Consider the following 19,288-nt stretch of genomic DNA (forward strand, 5'->3'; position numbering starts at 1 on the left):
CTCTGGGATAAATAAAAGAAAATCTTAGAAGGACCATAGTTTGAATTTTTGTCCTGGAGTGCAATATCCTCCTCATCAAAATAAGTTCACTGGTGTATTCCACTGATTCTATCACCTTTTGTGAAACATGTTTACATGCCCCAAACAATAGAGCAATCAATGTTTTGTTACTTGGCCATGCTGCAATGTGGGGCTTCTTTTGCCAGGCAGGAATAAGCAATGGCTTACCTAGTGGATTAAAGAATATTACACATGCTTCTCTCTGTCACCTCCTGCTCTGAGTTCTCCTTTGCAAACAACATTATTCTGGCAAAGTAGCATTGGTAAAACTACCCTTACTTGGCCGTGGGTGGCCTCTACTGGATCACCAAAAAGGAGTCCGCTGACATCTCATATGTATCATGGAAGATTGTCACCAGGTGACCTATGGGTATCTTCAGTCTGCTGTCCAGGTACAAATTGCTTGCTTGTCTTAGGGTTCTTTATCTTTAAAACGGACTGAACAGGCCTATCCTGTGGATAAAAAAGGGATACATGGCCATCCTAATTTGCCATGGCCTGTAGGATGAGTGGGTGTGTAAGGAACATGCATTTTCAAATAGTAGTTTGTCATATGCATACTTTAAATTTCAGGAGATTACGCGTTTTAGGTGTGCACACTTTAAAATCTGTGTTGCGTTTTATGTTTATGGTCCTCTATATCTTACACTTCCTTTACTTTAAATGCTGTGTTTTTTCTGATTCATCTATCTGATTTTAATCCTCATTTTTTTTATGGTCATGCATTCATCTTGAGATGAGATGTGCTATAAATGGCACATCAGTATGGATAAATCTTAAAAGAAAAATTTAAATTATCAAAGACTTGCATTCTTCCACTTCCCCACCTAATTATTATTTTCTAAACTTTTTTTCAATTTTGCTTTTGCTTTTTTTGGGAAATAGTTAAAACCTGTCATATCAACCAGAATAGCTATTTGGAACCTGCCCTGAATCTATGTGTGCTGTTTGCAGCAGTAGCTGGATGGGAAGGGATGCTACAGACCACTGGAAGATGTCTTTCAATGATGGCCCATTCCCTTGATCCCTGCAAATCCTCTGCCCCGCCGCCCCTCACCTCTGCACCCTCTGCAGATGGTAGTATTGAGGCCACTTTTTCCTCCTTAACTGCTTATTTACAGGATCAGATTCCAAGAAGCAAAATACTGGCCAAATGTCCTGTTCTTCTTCATTCTTTTTTTCTTAAAAAGTGTTCATTTGCACATTCCTTTACAGCCTAGGAATTGTTGGGCAAATGCCGAACATTGCAGCATAGCCCAGACTGCTGGATATGTGACCTGCTCTTTTCACTCAAGAAACTATTTGTCTCTGAGCATCCGGAGGTAGACCCAAATACTGGCATAAGCTGATAGGGTTGTATGTTGGGAAAAGTCAGAAAAGAAAATGAAATGTTCCAGAGATTTACAAATACATGTTGGAAGGGTGGAGAATGAGAACCAGATGAGCACTTTCTGAAATTTTCCTTTAAAAGAATTGCATCAAAGGGTGCATCTTCTTCCCTTCCATGGCACGGTGACAGAAGGAACGGCACCTGGTGGAAATTCTCACTTTGACACAACAAATAAGCTTAGCTTTGGCTTTAAAGCCTTCTGTTCTGGAAATTAGCCAGACCTAGGATTACGGAATTTTGGTTGTGTTGGCAACCTTACCAGCTTCTTATAACCACCTGGAAAAACTGAGGTTTGGCTTATTGCCTTGGTAGAGCATGCAATCCCCATCTGCCACTATTCCAGATGCTTTTAAGCAGCCACTAAGCTGTATGTTGACAGCACTTTCTATCCTTTATCTCAAGTACCTGTTTGCGAGAATATGCCGCAAACTGGTAATTCCCAAGTTGCGTGCCGTATGTGACCTGAGCGTAAGAAAAGCCCAGCTGGTTCAGAGCATTGGTTCATCTGGTCCAACATCATGTTTACCTCCATTGCCAAACAAACACTTTCAGTAAGCCCATAAGCAGGGTTGGAAAAGCAATAGCTTGCTCCTGCTGTGACTCCTCAGTGCTAGGTATTCTGTGATACAGTTGCCTCTGGACATTGATATTTCATGTTTCCATCACAACTAGTTAGCCAGTAGCTAGATTCATCATTATGTCCACGTGGAGTTTCCCATTCAGAGGCAGCATGCCCCTGAATGCTAGTTCTTGGTGGGGCAGACAAGGCAGCTTGCTTAGCCATAGAAGGAAACAGCATGCTGGACTTGTTGAGATCTCCTGTGGCACGCAGTTTGTGGATTACAGTCTTAAAGCCACTGGCTATTGCATACAGTGGTACCTCGGGTTACATACGCTTCAGGTTACATACACTTCAGGTTACAGACTCCGCTAACCCAGAAATAATACCTCGGGTTAAGAACTTTGCTTCAGGATGAGAACAGAAATCGTGTTCTAGTGGCGCCGCGGCAGCAGGAGGCCCCATTAGCTAAAGTGGTGCTTCAGGTTAAGAACAGTTTCAGGTTAAGAACGGACCTCCGGAACGAATTAAGTACTTAACCCGAGGTACCACTGTACTGTGGCAATGACTGAATTGCATGCTGCTATTTGGGTCTGTCCTAAAATGGCTGCCAATCAGCTTCACTGGGTGTGCCATGGGGGAGAAAACAACAACAAATGAACAGAAAGGCCCTGTCAGCCCAGAGTGTCATCTATGAAGGGGGCTGCTTGCTGCCTCTGTGTATGATTAACTGTTCTGGGCATGACTCCATTCCACAAGACATGAGCAGTTCTTTTGTGTTTCTGTATTGGGGAGGGCTAAATGCTCAAATCTAACCTATCAGAAGAGAGTTACTGTTTGGCCAAAAACTAAAAGCATGGCCTCTTCCTGTGTCTTTGTTTTTGTTTTTGTATTTTTATTAAAGATTTTCTTAGGGAGGAGGAATCCTCTCATGAAGCATTTCACAGCATTCCGAGCTGGTATGCTAGGCTGCTGTTAAAGGTCCAGGGAATAAATTGATAATAAAGCAAACCTACCTCCAGCAGAAACTGCTTGTTGCATTTCTGAATGAGTTTGTGTTCTTGGCTTGCCTCATTTCAGTCAGGAGCCGTATCCAGAGCAGCGACTCCTTCAGAAAAGTAGGGTGTATTCATATTGCTCTGAGGGTCAGCAATTCTTGCTGTTGCATAAGCTACAAGGAAACCTTTTGGGATAAAAGGCTGGAGTTTGACTCAAATATTATTAATATGGGGCAGGATTGGGAACACTGTCTAACTGCCCATAGTGAAAAGTTCCAGAAGGATAGCGAGTTTGCCTGGTACATCAAACAAAGAATTGTGTAGCACCTTAAAGTCTAAAAATCACCCTGCTTTTTTGGCATAAGCTTTCATCGGCTGGAGTCTAGCACTTTGGCCAGCATCCTGTTTTCACAGTGGCCAACAAGATGCCCATGTGAAGGTCACAAACAGAACCTGAGCACAGCAGCACTCTCCCGGAGCACAACATCACAAACACTTATGCCGCAATAATTTTTTTAAGGTACTACAAGATTATTTGTTTAAACTGTCACAAGTACATGGAATTAAAGATAAATCAATGGGCTTCATAGCAAGTATGTAGGGAACCCCTAGGTTTGATCCAGCAGGGAGCTCTTCCTATCTTCTTCCCAACTGCTCTTTTGAACAGGCTTTAAAATGTGTTTTGAACTACAAATGTTTGGCCTCCCCTCCTCTTTTCTCTCCATCCCTGTTTTGTCACTTGTAGTAGCTTGTAAAAAATCTGTTTGTGCAACAGGTCTCGCCTCTACAGTCAACGTTTAGCTCTGCAAACTTTGTGCTGAAAACATCCAGAAATGTTTTGAGATAACACTACCTGCTTTTGTTCTCTGTGTGTTGTGTGTTGTATTTTGAATTGTTCGTTTTAATGCTGCGATTTTACTTTTTTATCTTTGGCAAATATGTTTATTTTTTTATTTCCAGCTAAAACTCATTAGTTATGTTAGCGTTCATGGTTTTAAAAATAGCCTCTTTGGACTTTTCCTGGTGGTCACTTTTCAAGACGTATTGGCTGTGCCTGGAGTGCTGGATCTGTGCCAAATTTATTACACATGTACTGTTATACACAGCGGCACCTGTGAGTTACATAAAAGGCCTCATTCATATGGAAGTCTTGTGTTTGTGCTCCTCGTGGAGGCCAAGAACAAGTTCAAACTGTGTAAAGGAGAAAAATATTGAACCAGCAGTAAGGAAGAGAGTGATTTCTGAACACCAGCAAGTTTCTGTCTCCCTCAAGTACAAAGCTGTTGCTTTCCTTCTGATACTTGGTGCATGAAAAGTTTGGCTGTGTGTTCATTCTTCCTTTTGATTCCTTACTTAGAACCATCAGCACCATACTTTAAAGCACTATTATACCACTTTGAATAGTCATGGCTTCCCCCAAAAGAATCCTGGGCACTTAAGGGTGTCGAATTCTTAGGAGACCCCTATTTCCCTCACAGAGCTAAATTTCCCAAAGTTCCCTGGAAGAAATAACCGATTGATAGCCCTCTAGAGGATAACTTGATTTCGTTTATTGCTTGCATCTTGTTTTTCCTTCCTGAAGAAAGCCCAAAGATGGTAACTGAAAGCTGAAAGCAATTAATTAAGCACAAAATATCCAAATACTATAGCGAAAGTGTAGCATATATCAGAATTATGGTGACTGGAGCTGCCTCCCTGTGGAAAGAGCTCATAGCACTGGGGAGTGCATTTGAACATTCCCCTAAAGTCTATACCCTCCTGCATTACCCTTGCAGCATTTTGCTGAAAAGAGAGGGGGAATGTATCATCAAAAAGGGCAAAAAGAGGACAGTGATCTGCAAATTTATGTTTTGATGCAAACTGAGAAATACAGTACAGTTCACCATAGCATTGAAAGACAGTAACCAATGACTTGTGTGCCTGTTTTGTGGTTTCATGGCCCGTTCTTTATCTTTAAACCAGGCTTGGACTGGACAGCCCTTCAGACAGAGGATTCTTTCAAAAGATGACTATAAAATAGGATACACAGCCACCCTATATTTAGTTGTTATAGTTGTTTGTACAATGAATTTATCAATTTGCTTCTAAGCTACGATCTCATTGTGATTTGCACATGAGCTAATTAAAAACAATTTGAAAACACAAAAAGTACATTTAAAGCAAGACTAAAACTAGTCTTGCTTAAAAGGGGACACGTCTGGTAAAGATCCATTTTGCCCTTTGTTATGCAGACCTTGAATCCTGACCCCTGTTTATAGACCCCCAAAATGTTATGAGCTCTGGGGAGTTTTTAAGGAAGCCTGAAAGTTGGCTCTCTGTATACCTACTTTCCAGAAAAAGGAGCATTTGATTAATTACATAACGGCGAAGGACCCCAACTGACCACAGAATCCACCTCTATTAATCTGACCCTAGAACTGAACACTGAGGAATTTCTGTTTATTATTCAAGATTGCGAGGACTGTTAGAAAAAGAAAACTGAACAAAGGGTGCTGGGACAGCTTTGAAGTAATTTAAATGTACGTGGTATTTAAACTTGAAGAATGGACATTGTTCTAGGGGCACAAGAATGTAAAACGGGAGAGAAGAAAGAAGTAACACTGGTTACCTGCTGAGATTCCCTTCCATGCACCTGTAATTCTCACCTGAAAAACCTGGAGCTTCTCAAATGTCGGGAGGGGCTACTTTTAATCCGAGCATGAAAGCATCAAGTCAGCACTACATAACCAGGTGCTTGTTTAAGTTGTCCTGTGGATCTGAAAGATTTAAGAGGGTGTAGCTGTACTGCTGACTTGTTAGCCTGAAGGGTTTTGTTCTTAACCCTGGATAAATATAGACCGTGCAAATCTTCTCTGAAGATTAGCTGCAACTGCTTCATCTACAGGGTGAAGCTTCTGTACTGTTTTATGTTAAGCAGCCTGTTGCGTTATACGTTGTGACTGTTCTTCAGATTCACAGAGCTTGAGCATAGCCTGCAAAGTTACTACTCCACAACCCGCACGCATAGGTTGGCTCTAAAGAATATGAATTCCAGGTCATCTATGGTGTCATTACCGCCTTCTCTGGTTTTATAAATTAACCAGTGGTCTTTTGCTGGGTGGCACTCATGCCACCCTGATCAGTCGTTGCTTGTTCATATTTTGGTTGGTCAGAGCAGATTTATTTATATGGTCATAAACCCACTGTAAGATGTAACTGGAGTAACAGACCTCAGACAACAGGGAATGTTTACATATCGCATGAAATGTAATGCAGCATGATTGTGTCTTACGCACATTTAACTAGCACAATTTCAACCATAAACAATTGAAGACAGCCTGATTCAAATGCACGAGATAAATCTAGGCAAGGTGGAGAGCTTAAAAGCTCTTTTTGCAGCAGGTCCACTTGGGATATAAAGTATGTAAATATAACTAAATTAAATAGTATCCTGGCTGCAGCTAGGGGGTACCACTTTGGATATTCCTGGTGGGCTAGTTTTGTGTCTGCGGGGAGTCTTATATAGGGTCATCTGTAACTGATGCATACCTGGGCAGGACACCCCCTCTTCGTCCCCTAAGGGAGGGACAAGTTATAAATATAATCAACAGTGGCTGTTAAGAGTAGGAAATCTTGACATTGCAACTGCCCATTATCCTTTGCCAGTTCAGTGGCCTGCCAGAAGATATTTTATCTCCCAACACTGGTAATCTAACAGAGCTATAGCCAATTACCCTTTTGTCATCGCCAGCTGCAGCCTGCTAAGAAAACAATGGGAACAACAGCAACTTCAGATGACGAATGTGTGTGTTTCATAAGTGCTACTGAGTCATCTCTCCTGTTTGTTGTTCTCTTTCATAAACCAGGTGTGCATAAGTGAGAGATGGCTCAGCCTTGCACTTGCCAATATGCCAGCAGCCACAACTGAAAACGAAAACCTCTTTTTATCAGCCCTTTAGGAGGAAAGCGCTTCAGTGAACACTATCTTGGATGTTTCCCTCCTCAGTGAAAATTCCTGATTTCCATTATGAGGAAAGGTTTGTGGGGAAAGGGTAACATTCTGATGTGTGTCTTCATTTTTCCTGCTTGGTATCATTAAAAATAAAAATAAACGTCTCTCTCCCCATACATGAGGCTATAGTGAAGTCATTCACTTTGATAGGGCTTCAGATGCTGTTTCAAATCCTTTACTTAAATTAAATAGACCCTGTGATAAATTTGTATGAATAGCAAAGAACAGAATTGGTTTACAACTGGTCAAAACAACTTCTCAAATCATGTTTCAATAAACACCATTTTATTTACAGCCTCCAGTGTACAACCCCCCCCCCCAAATAATTATAACCGCAAAACCATTAACAATTTCCTGTTTAGCTATTTATGAAGTGCATCCTGTCCTATATTATCCAAAATTGCTCTTCCCTCTGGCATGCGGACCCAGATAATGGTACTATTATGAAACATAGTAAGTCAAAAGTGGAATCTTATACTGTGAAACAGGAGTTTAAAATCTAAAATCTCTACATTTTCTCAATATAGCAGAAGAAATATTGGACAAGATTTTAATCTAGTGGTTTGACCCTGTGCACATAGACACAGAATTAAGTTCTGTGGTGTTCTGTGCATAGAAAGTGTGCATAGGATTGTAACTAATCAATAATTTTTTCTTACAGTTATGCCACTGTCAAAAGCTCTTTGGATAATATATTTCAGCCTGTTATCATAACTTTTATCTAGGAGGCGTAGCTAATGTCTCAGAAGATAGAATCGGGATTCAAAATGACCGTAACAGATTGGAGGACTGGGCCCAAGCTAACAAAATGAATTTCAGTAGGGACAAAAGTTGCACAAGTATAAGACAGGGGACAACTGGCTTGCCGGTAGCATATGTGAAAAGGATCTAGGGGTCTTAGTAAACCATAAGCTTAACGCGAGTCAAGAGTGTGATGCAGCAGCAAAAAAAGCTAATGCTATTCTAGGCTGCATCAACAGAAGTATAGTGTCCAGATCAAGGGAAGTCATAGTACCGCTATATTCTCTCTTGGCCAGATCATGCCTGGAGTACAATTCTGGGCACCACAATTCAAGATGAGAATGGTTACTGTTTTGTTTAAAGGCGTTTTAGAAATAAGTGCTTTCCTCCTCGACCCTGCTGCTCCCCCAACATTGTGCCCCTGTTGACATTGAGTATTGCTGCCTGGAAAGGGTCAGCAATATCTAATGTGACAGATGTTGGGGACAGGACTGCGCCATGCTGTGGAGTCAGGAGGCACAGCTTCACTCCATCCTCCTTGCATTACCACCACACCTGGAGGAGGCGTGTTGTGCCTTTTCGTTTGTGCACATGCACGCCTGTACACTAGAGTCCAGAAGCAGCTGCCCATTGCTTAGATGTTGAGCTTCTAGAGACTCTGGGACAGTCATGGCAAGAATGGCAGTGCCAGTGTGCACACACTACCAACGGTTTTTTAAAAACCCCAAATATAGGGACAGTTGAAGCATGTGGAGGGGTCAGATTGGATGGTTTTTAAATTCCAGCAGATTCTCTGATCTTCAGGCCCTGGTGTCCTTCCTGGAAATGCACCACATCTTTCAAAAGCAGCGTGGAAAACGGATTAATGGCGGGAGTGATGGAGGACTAGGCTATCAGCATTCTTTCACTGTCAGGTTGATGTAAAGCATACTGAGCTCTGTGCTCCAAAAATGAGGAAACCGAAAGCAATAGACATTCTCCATCATGTTTTAGATAAGGAGTTCACATGCCTTGTTCTATCAGTTGTTTAGTATGAGAGGGAACAGGGCTGGAGCCGTTTCATTCAAAGTAATGCTTTTCCAAGGAGAGGAGAGTCTTGCTTGGGGGTACTATGGGTCATACAGTGATATTGTTATGTGAGAGGATACGGAGTAAGGCTAATCCAGTAACTATTGGGAAAATGGAGGTCCGCTGCTGCGATGTTGCAAACATAGAGGACACTGGTTTTTCGAAAAGCTGTAAGATATTTTAAATGAGTAGTTCCTGTGCAAGAGGGGAATAGCGTGAACAGATGTGTAGGGAAGTTTATGCTGGTGTTATATGTATCAATACAGTCTGGTTCATCAGAGTGAAGGAGGCATTGCTCTATCAACCATAGCCTGCTCGCAGCCAGTCCTTGCCAGCTTGCCTTTCTGCTTGCCTTCAGTTCAATGGGAGGCAATGCCTATCAGCTCCCTCTTCCTCAATTTCAGTGTTGCCCTTGTAGAACTCAGTGGGCAGGAGGGTGGGGGAGAAACTAGAATTAGGCTTGAATTTTTGCAAAGGCCTTTGGCTGTGAGCAGTGAGAGGAGCCTTCAGTGCAGGAAAGGAGGCTGATAAAGTTTTTAAAGGAGTTAAAGAAGCATAGTATACATGTGTATATATAAAAGCACGGTTGCGTGCACGCATGCCGACTTGCAAATGCATCAGTGAGTCTGCATGTGTCCCTGAGCGTATGTGTGCGAGCAAGAGAAGAACGTACAAATAATATCTTAATATGGCTCCCTGAGCAGTTTAATATTTGCTGTTGGGACTACACTGAGATCACAACCTGTTCCTTATCCAGGTGTGTTGAAGTGGGATATGCCTTTGCCAAGTGATGCCACTGCCGTGTGTAAGGGATGGAAGAGTGCAGCCTGCTCTAATCATTATGATGTAAATAATACTAATACTACTATGGGACAGGTGCTTCCTTCCATTTATATGTGCATCTTTATATATTCAGTTCAGAATGTATTCATCCTATTGACATCTAGGAAAATGGCTGAAGATCTGTCTATCTGCATTTGCAAAGGGGATCGCAATGTGCGCATATGAACTTGCATAATAATTAGGATGTCTAATTAAGCTGAAACATCATGTCCTTTTAATTATGCAATTAAGATGTCAAATTACATAATTAAGGCATGTAATTACATGATGAAAAAATGTTATGAAATTTTATACTGCTTGGTGAAATTGCATTTTAAGCTTAAAAAAAAGAATCGCACCACCTCTCTCAATACATAACAACTTTCATCTGTTCCTTACTAAAGCAAAGGCATGCGTAGCAAAACAAATAACACACCCAAAAATTATAAGGGTGGAAAATGAACATTTAAACGTTTTAGCTATTAAACTGGGATTCTGGGAGGTAGAGGCTATCTGGCTGGTTTTGCCATAGATTCCTAGTCCATCACTTAAACTTTGTATTTGCATAGCCTACAATGGCTGTGCAAGAGCTGTACTGTGGCCTTAACTCATTGGTGTTACTTCATCTCTGTTTCCCTACTTCTTCCTCATTATGTCCGGTTTAAACAAATAGCACATGTGACAAAAAGCAAAGGCAACAAGCTTGATCTCACTGGGTGTCAGCCACAGGGCAAGACAATGTATGGCACAATGGCATCGTGTCGCCAGTGGAGGCACAGTGACCTAAATGTTATGCGGAAGAAGGGGCTGAGAGACACATTACAGCAGCGTCTGTGTATCTCTCATAACATCTGCTTAAGCTCTTTCTGTACCGGTTATGATTTGGCCATATTCACACCGTACCTTTAAAGTACTATGATGCCCACTTTGAACATTCTTGGCTTCCCCCAAAGAATCGTGGGAGCTGAAGTTTATTAAGGGTGATGAAAGTTGTTAGGAGAGCCCTATTTCTATCAGCTACAGTTCTCAGGGTGGTTTAACAGTCGATACTTCTTCCCAGGTAACTCCAGAAATTGTATCTCTACAAAGGGAATAGGGGTCTCCTAACAGCACCCTTAATAAACTGCAGCTCCCAGAATTATTTGGGGGAAGCCACCATTATTGTTTAAAGTAGTATCATGGTGCTTTAAATGTATAACATGAATGTGGCCCTTGTTTCTAATATGGCAGATTTCTTATGTAAAGTACAGCAAGCACCAGCATCCATTGTGTTTCGGCATCTGTTAAATACTTACGCGTTTAACCAAGCATTTGCTGATCTTAATAACGAGCTTTTAGTGAAATGATAACTTCTACTGTGGCTTTGCTTGCATTTGTTGTTTATGATATATTGTTGTTTTATTATGTTATGTAAACTGCTCTGGAATACGATAATGAAAGGGCAGTTTTAAAATAAATAAGAAATCGTACTGATTTGCCTGGCACAAGACTGCATAATACTTGAGAACAGAAGCCTCCGACTTTTCTAGTGCACACAACATTTTTAACATTCCCAAAGTTCCTTTAAATATTTGAAGAATAAGATCTGTTTCAGTAAAAATAAGCAGAAGTTTAGAAGTCTTAACTTCAGATGTGGTTTCTACGTTGTGCAAGTAAGGTGTAGTTAGATGTTAACAGTCTGCAAATTCCTGGGTGGAGGGTTGTCACCAGCTCCTTTTACTTTGCTCACCCACCACACTGCTTATTGCTTCACTGTTTCACTTAATATATACAGCAAGTGTACTGTACCTGTTTTCCTCTGTCAAAGACTGGAAGATGTGCGAAAATCTATTTTTGGACTTTATTATTTAGCACCTAGTACATTTCTGGCGCAATATAAAATGAATAAATAATACCTACATTTTTAACATCCCCTGTCACAAGGGCTCCAGTAGTTGACAATACATTAATTAAAACACACACAAAATAGGTTAGTTTAGAAGAAGGAAGACTTCATGAATGTTGACCTCCTTATCTCTGACCTCCTGAAAAGAAGTATTGGTATCTGTAATGTGTACGTGTGTCGGAAACTGTATATCCTTATTTCTGAAGGTTTTGGCATGAGATCTAGCCTACGAATTACCAAATCATCATTGCTGTCTGGTGGCTATTGGTTTTCTTGAGACAAAAAATTATGGTTTCAGTTTAGGTGTCCACTAGGCCTATAAATCTGAAATAATTGTGGCTAATGCAAAGGTAAACTTTCTGCTAATTGGAAACTATAAGGGAGGAAAGGGGGTATTCTTGTTGTAAAATAGGAGAATATTTTCTAACTATTTTGATTTTCTGAACTCATGATGTCTAAGTATAATCAGTAAAATGATGGTTCTGGATTCCGTGCCTATAGGGGACAGGACAGAAGCCCATCATTGCCTCCTGATATCTCCCAGCTAGCAATAGGCTGACCCTTTGCAGAGTAGTTCTCTTAATAATTACCAGATCCTGCAGTTAAGTTGCAGACGGCTCATGAACACAATCAAAGGCAATGGAATGATATAATAGAATCAATAATCCTATCCTCCCCTCCCAATTGATCACTATGTGTAAATCATTAATCAAAGCCACAAACAGGGTCTGAGTGGTCTCTAAGATTGCTGGAGGCGTGGGAATCTGATTTTATCAGGTGTATCTGCAACCTGAGTGCCTTGCCTGTATTTGGTCACCAGCCACCTTTTCTTGATATTCCAATGCCTGGGAATCAGAATCCAGTAATGTCCCTGCGGGTTGCCTGTCCAGTCTCATATTGCAAACATCCAGGGGAAGGAGATTTTACACTCCGGCTATGCTCCTTAGGTTCTAGGGCTCTTTTCCTTTTAGTCATGAGACTTTTCATCCATTAAATCTTAAAGCAAGGCTTGGTGCAAACCTCATTACTTTCCTTGTTTTGCAGGTATTCCACCTCCGGCTTCTCCAGGCTGGAGAAAGTGGGCATCCGCCACCCTCCACCTTTGCCTTTCATCGGAAACCTTTTGTACTTTCGAGAGGTAAGACACACTCTCTGGATCCGGTGCCTCTTTCTGGATTTCTGTTTCTACCAGCTTCCTGCCATTTTTCTTTTTGCATTTCACAGTTAAATGCAACGTAAATCCATGAGCGGGAGGGGTTCCATGTTTTTTAAGTTCACAGTGACCTTGTTTGTTGAAGCAAAATCTGGTGAAAACCATAAAAATCCCAGAAATTAGTTTCTTTTGGAGATTCTAACTAATCTCGACTACAGTTGCACAAAGATGGGAGAGTCTGCAAGCTGTATGTTCCCAGTGTTCCAAACCAAATTGGTTCCCTCTGGACAGGGCTTTCAGTGGTAAGAAGCCCAATTTCTACAATCCCACGGAGGTCATCATTACTACTTGTGGATCTTAGCCTCAAGTAATGTGGTAAAGGTAAAGGACCTCTGACATTTAAGCCCAGTCGCAGACGACTCTGGGGTTGCGGCGCTCATCTCGCTTTACAGGCCGAGGGAGCCGGCGTTTGTCCCCAGACAGTTTTTCCAGGTTGTGGCCAGCATGGCTAAGCCGCTTCTGGTGCAATGGAACACCAAAACCAGAGCAGCGCACCAAAATGCCATTTACCTTCACACCAGAGCAATACCTATTTATCTACTTGCACTTTTTTGACGTGCTTTCGAACTGCTGGGTTGGCAGGAGCAGGGACCGAGCAACGGGAGCTCAGCCTGTCGCTGGGATTTGAACCGCCGACTTTCTGATCGGCAAGCCCAAGAGGCTCAGTGGTTTAGACCACAGCGCCACCCGCGTCCTAAGTAATGTGTACACATTACTAATTATTCCACCTCCAGTGCACTTCCATCACTGGTGCTTGAAGGTGATGGCATTAGCAGCAATCTGTATGCATCCATTGTCTAAGTCTCCTATGTTCCTGTAGCTGAGTGGATGAGATATTGGATTTAAACTGGGGAGGCTTAGGTTCAGTCTTCCATTTGTCTTGAAGCTCATGGGGTAAGCAGTTCAACCGGCCTCACAGGGCTGTTGTGTTTTTCGGAGCAGGAAGGGCATGTGTATCATCAATAATAATAATAATAATAATAATAATTTTTCCCAGCCACTCTGGGTGGCTTACAGCAGATCTAAAAACATAATTAAAAGCATCAAACACAGAAAACCTCCCAATACAGTGCTGCCTTCAGATGTCTTCTAAAAGTTGTGTAATTCTTTCTCTCCTTGACATCTGAAGGGAGGGCTTTCCATAGGGAGGGTGCCACTACCAAGAAGGCCCTCTTGAGCTCCTTAGAGGAGGAAGGGGAAATACAAACCTTAATGAGAATTGTTTGGATTTGCCCTTTGTTCCTTTTCACTTAAGGAGGAAAACCTTAAAACTGTGAAGTGCCTGGCTTTTGTGGCTGCACCTGCACCTTACCCTATGTTTTCCTTCATTCTCCACTGCAAACTTTCCCCCTCCCCCTCGCCTTTTTATTTCATTTTATTAGCTAGGCTGCTGACAGGCTGCGTGCTGCTTCCCTGCCTTGAATTTTAATGGAGACATCACTCTTTCTTCAGCCTCTCTCGGAGTGGACAGGATATTCTTTGTTTGCGCTGTTTATTCTCGTCTGGCCTACTTGTAGCTCCTGGGCTGCTGCCTCCGAGTGGCCCACTTCTGCTGAATGGAAAATGGGGGCTGCGTTGGAGGGAGGGATGGAAGAGCAGGGAGCTTTGTCTCAATTTAGATTTTGGTCTGGCCGGGTTGAGCTGTTTTATAGCCCTCGGGAGGGTGGAGGCGGCAAAGTGGCAGTGGGTGGGTGAGACACAGAAAAGGCGACTCATTCCTCACCCCGCATCTGCCAGCCCCCCGCCCCCCACCCTTTGATAAGCAAGTAAAGGAAAACAAACTGCTAAGTGCACGGAGTGGCTTGAAATCAACCCTGGTGTAATTTTGGAACTAGAACTCTGATTCTCCCAGGTTTGAGAGAGACAGGAGCTGTAGAAATTGGAAACCATAAACTGAATAGGTCTGTGAAGAGACAAATGATGAGCTGAAGGTATATTGTCTGCAGCCCTCGTTTTAATTACGGCTTGCAGAGATAGTAAAAGGCTTGCGTTGTGGTGTTGTGTTGCTTTTGGAGAGACAAACGGAATGGAGATTGAGGGGAGAGTGCTTAACATGGCCCTTGTCTGGTATTTACACAGACTGAAAAAAAGGAAGCCGTGGCTCAGTTAAAAACAACAAATCCATTGGTTCCCCCATTTGGACAAGGGCCTGTACAAAAGGCTCATACTGAAACCTTTGCAAAATTGTGTGAACTATCAGCTGCACTAGGCAAGCCATTCTCGCTTCATTGTCATATATATTCATAATATAAAAAATACTGTTTCTAATTGATACATAGGGTAGGAGAATGTATCTCAGTTCTAACAATATTCTTGGCTGGCTTGGTTGGAAAACAAGTGTGGAAACTGTTTCAAGAGTTAATCTGCTGTCTCTACATTTTAGCAATATGTAGAGAAATCTGAATGCCCCACCATTGGTTTCACAGTGGAGATCCATGTGTGAAAACAAATTCAACCAGGGGATGCAACCCTGCAAAAGACCATTTCTAATTGTCTTGAAAATGAGGGTGCTTCACACTTTCAAACCCCAAATTCTTGCAAGGGGGCGGGAATTGTGAGAATGGGAAAACAGGCAACAGTATATCAGGTAGTATAATTTCATAAAGATAAGTGCAATTACCCATACTGTACTTATTATGTTTATTCCCAACTGACTTGTGAGGCTGATACTTTCACATGCAAATCCATTTTCTTATAGAGACACAGATTTCAAAAAAGCGCTCTCTCTCTCTCTGTGTATATGTATATATGTGTGTGTGTATGTATGTATATATATAGAGAGAGAGTCATATATAGTTATATATAACATTTGTTGACAAGGTCCTTTGGGCAATTCACACAGAGTATACAGTGGTACCTCGGGTTAAGTACTTGATTCATTCCGGAGGTCCGTTCTTAACCTGAAACTATTCTTAACCTGAAGCAGGGGGCCTCCTGCTGCTGCCGCGCCGCCAGAGCACAATTTCTGTTCTCATCCTGAAGCAAAGTTCTTAACCTGAAGCACTATTTCTGGGTTAGCGGAGTCTGTAACCTGAAGTGTATGTCACCTGAAGTGTATGTAACCTGAAGTGTATGTAACCTGAGGTACCACTGTATATGCAATTAAAGCATTAGCATATTGATTTAATAATTGAAACATCAACATTATGCATTCTCAAGCTAAGATTATGAAATTGTGTCAGAACCATAGCATCATAGAATTGGAAGGGACCACGAGGATCATCTAGTCTGTCCAACCATCTGCACTGCAGGAATCTTTCTGCCCGATGTGGGGCTCTAACCCACGACCCTAAGAGTAAGAGTCTCATGCTCTACCAACTGAGCTATCTTGTTCTCAGCCCATACTTTGAGAGTAATCTTTCTCAAAGCCCTCTTCATGCATTACTCAGTCAAAGAGGGAAGTTGAGGCGGGTTGGGGGGCAGTGGCAGCAGTCCCCATGGCTTCCCCCCAGCCCTACCATATGCTGGTGGGGCTGCCTGAGATGGGGAAGCCTCCATGCATTTACACATTTACCTCTGTGCAGAGGCTTCCCCAGTTCTGAAGCCCCCGTTGTGCAAGGTTCCAGAATCAAAGAAGCCTCTTGGACGTACAAAGCGCACAAAAGTTTCTCCAGCATCTCTGATGGCCTATGTGGCGTTTGCCTCCAAGGTGGGTCATAAGGAAAGGGTTAAATGCGTGTGATGTGATTGGCCAGAGAGAAACTGATAGGAGGAGTTAGAGTGAGAGTTGAGCTGTGTGGAAGTCAGTTGAGAGTTGGGAGTTGGAGAAGAGGGAGAATAGTCTGTGGGTTGGTTGAGTTGTGTGGTGAGGGAGTGAGAGGAATTGTTAGGTGGAGTCAGATAGATAGTTGGAATAATCAGTTTGAAGTTGTTAGGAACGCATAGGACAGTTAAGGAACTACGATTAAGAAACTGCCAAGAAAAATTAACTGAAACCATAAGCTTGTTCATGCCATAAATAAACTTGATTATTAGTTAATGTTAACAACTGTCTGGACTTCGTGTGTACCCGAGGGAAACGGGTTGGTGGCAGCGAAGAAAGCAATCACAGTGGTGGCACAGAGTCAGTAGACCGTCAAACGTCCGGGGACCCTGTGTGATCGCCACAGCCGTGTTAACACACTAAGGCATGAACAGTGGGACCAGGGTTGGGGCGGAAAGCTGTGTGCCAGGTGGGTGGTGCCCAAAGCGTGGCTCCTGAGCCCCTCTACTCACTTCCTCTCTTTTTGTGCATAATGCACAGAGGGCTCTGTACTGTCAGTTTTCATTCATTTTTTTGTGATGGCCAAACCTCAAACAACAGCAGCGCTCGTCATCAGGAGGTTAATGAAGCGTGCACCGTAAATGCATTTCCAAAGGATGACTAAACACCTGCACCAAATTGCCCTGACTGTACTTGTGAAACTTGCTAGGTAGGTCGGGAACACATTTTTTAAAAATTGGATACTTTTTTAAAGAAAGAAAGCTGCTGTGGAGTTAAAATTACTGTCAGCTCTGGTTTGCTGTAGAGAACAGTCTTTATCCGGAAGCCAACAAATTTAGCTGAGACTTAACTTTGTTAGTGATGTCTAAATGCATTAACCATATGCTCCTCGGCATATGGGTAAATACGTATCAATTTATTTTCGTTAGGATTTTATTGCACGAAGTGCTGCTAAGCTGGGTGCTCCCAGTTTTACTGAAGTTGCTGCCACTAGCTTTGAGGGACAGGAGACTGAGCACCACTTCCCACTAGAATTAGAAGAGTGCTATGTGGAAACATGCTGGAACTGCCTCTGTGTGCTGCGGCAAGACATTTTGTTCATACTGGCTAACTGTATGCGCACCATTGTCTGTTCTGGCTGGCAGCGGCTTTCTGGGGTCTCTCTCTTTCCCATCAGCTGCACCCTTCTCCCTTAAAACATGTGCTCAACTTGCAAAACGTAAGCAGAATAGTAAAAGCTACAATAATGCGATACATGCAACTCCCCATTTACTCAGGGGTTACATTCTGAGGCGCTGTGCGTTTAAGTGAAATTGCGTCAGGGATGCCAACTTGAATAAAGTGGGAGGTGGCAGCAGCAGGTAAGCCCTGCCACGCGTAATTGATGACAAGACTTGGTGCACAGACACCATTTGAATGGCAATGCTCATCAATCTTGGGAGGGGGCTCAAATATTTTATTCTGTGGGCTGAAGGGACCTGGACCCCTAGGAGTTGGCTCCTATGAATCGCATATATCGGGAACACTATTGAAAAAGCCTGCAAACATCCTCTAAACCTCTGGAAACCCTTGAAAACCCCTTTAAAAAACCCAGCAGCACTTACCAGATCTGCCAAACTCCACCACAATTGCTCCCTCCAAAGCTCCTTGCTCAATCTCCCAACTCTCCACAGAGTGGTTGGTGCAAGGGCTCCTGGGATTGCACTTGCAAAGGCTTGTGGGATTGCTAGGCACTGTTTTCATGCCATTTTGCTGTATTTGTGCCACTTCCGGGTTTGTGGTGATATGCGCGTGTGTGTGGTCGCGCATGCCTTGAATGTGCACAAATGGAGAGTTGCCTGCAGGGTCAAGTCTGATCTTCCATAGTTGTGGTGGAATATCTGCATCCCTCCACATGTTGCTGGACACCAGCTCCAAGCATCCATGACTCTGGCCACACTGGCTTTGGTTGATGGGATATGAAGTCCAGCCAACATATAGGATGCCACCGTTTCCCCATCCTATTTTATATAACGGGTAAGAAATCCCAAGTCTTAGAAGACCTGTAGCCCACAAATGCAAACACTTTTTCGACGTATAAATACCAGACTTGCTTTCCTTGCTGTTATACCAATGCCAGTCTATTACCATATTTTTCCGTGTATAAGATGCCCCCATGTATAAGAAGACCCCTATCTTTTAATCCCAAAATTAAGAAATTAAGTTGTTTAGCTTTTTGGGGCGTGGGGGAGGTCACTTCCGCCAATCGCTCATCCTCCTGCTTGCCACTGCTGATCGTTTGCCACAGCCACTGCCGATCGCACACCTCACCGCAGCCTCTAATTGTCTGCCCGCTCGCCGCCACCAACAGCCCACCCTCCCACTTGCCGCAGCTACCAATCGCCTGCCTGCCTCACCACAGCCACCAATCGCCTGCCCTATTGCCTCAGCCACAACCAATTGCCAGCAGGCCTTGCCGTAGCCACCAATCACCTGCTCAATTGCCGCTGTCAATCTCTTGCTTGCTGCGGCCATTAACCGCTTGCTGCGGTTCACCTCTGCATTCACTATCCATGTATAAGACGACACCCAATTTTTGCCTAATTTTCTTTTAGCAAAAAGCATCATTTTATACACTGAAAAATACAGTAATTGTTTCTCAAATATAGCCGGCACACTATAGCAGGATGTGTGGCAGCAGGCAAGGGGAGAGCTGTGCAGGAAGAATATCTTTGTAGCAAAGGAGACAGGAGGGTACTTCATAATGGAGGAACTACAGGTGGAGTGACCTTTCTGTTGGAGGCCACCCCTTTAATAAAGAGCTCATGGTCAGAGAAAATTAAGGCATAGCTAGATTCTCATATTTGGATTTATTTACA

General features: G+C 42.8%; 1 protein-coding gene across 3 annotated transcripts in view; it reads left to right on the forward strand.

The window, feature by feature from the left end:
- The window catches only part of TBXAS1 (thromboxane A synthase 1), a 210,305-nt gene that overhangs the window by 26,826 nt on the left and 164,191 nt on the right, over positions 1-19,288 (forward strand). For all 3 annotated transcript variants that reach the window (XM_081024038.1, XM_081024039.1, XM_081024040.1), the window contains exon 3: positions 12,559-12,652. In XM_081024038.1, the coding sequence (XP_080880164.1) occupies positions 12,559-12,652 (94 nt within the window). The remainder of the gene's footprint in view (positions 1-12,558; positions 12,653-19,288) is intronic.

The sequence above is a fragment of the Podarcis pityusensis genome (assembly GCF_964106645.2).
Source record: "Podarcis pityusensis genome assembly, chromosome: 10".
Taxonomy (NCBI): domain Eukaryota; kingdom Metazoa; phylum Chordata; class Lepidosauria; order Squamata; family Lacertidae; genus Podarcis; species Podarcis pityusensis.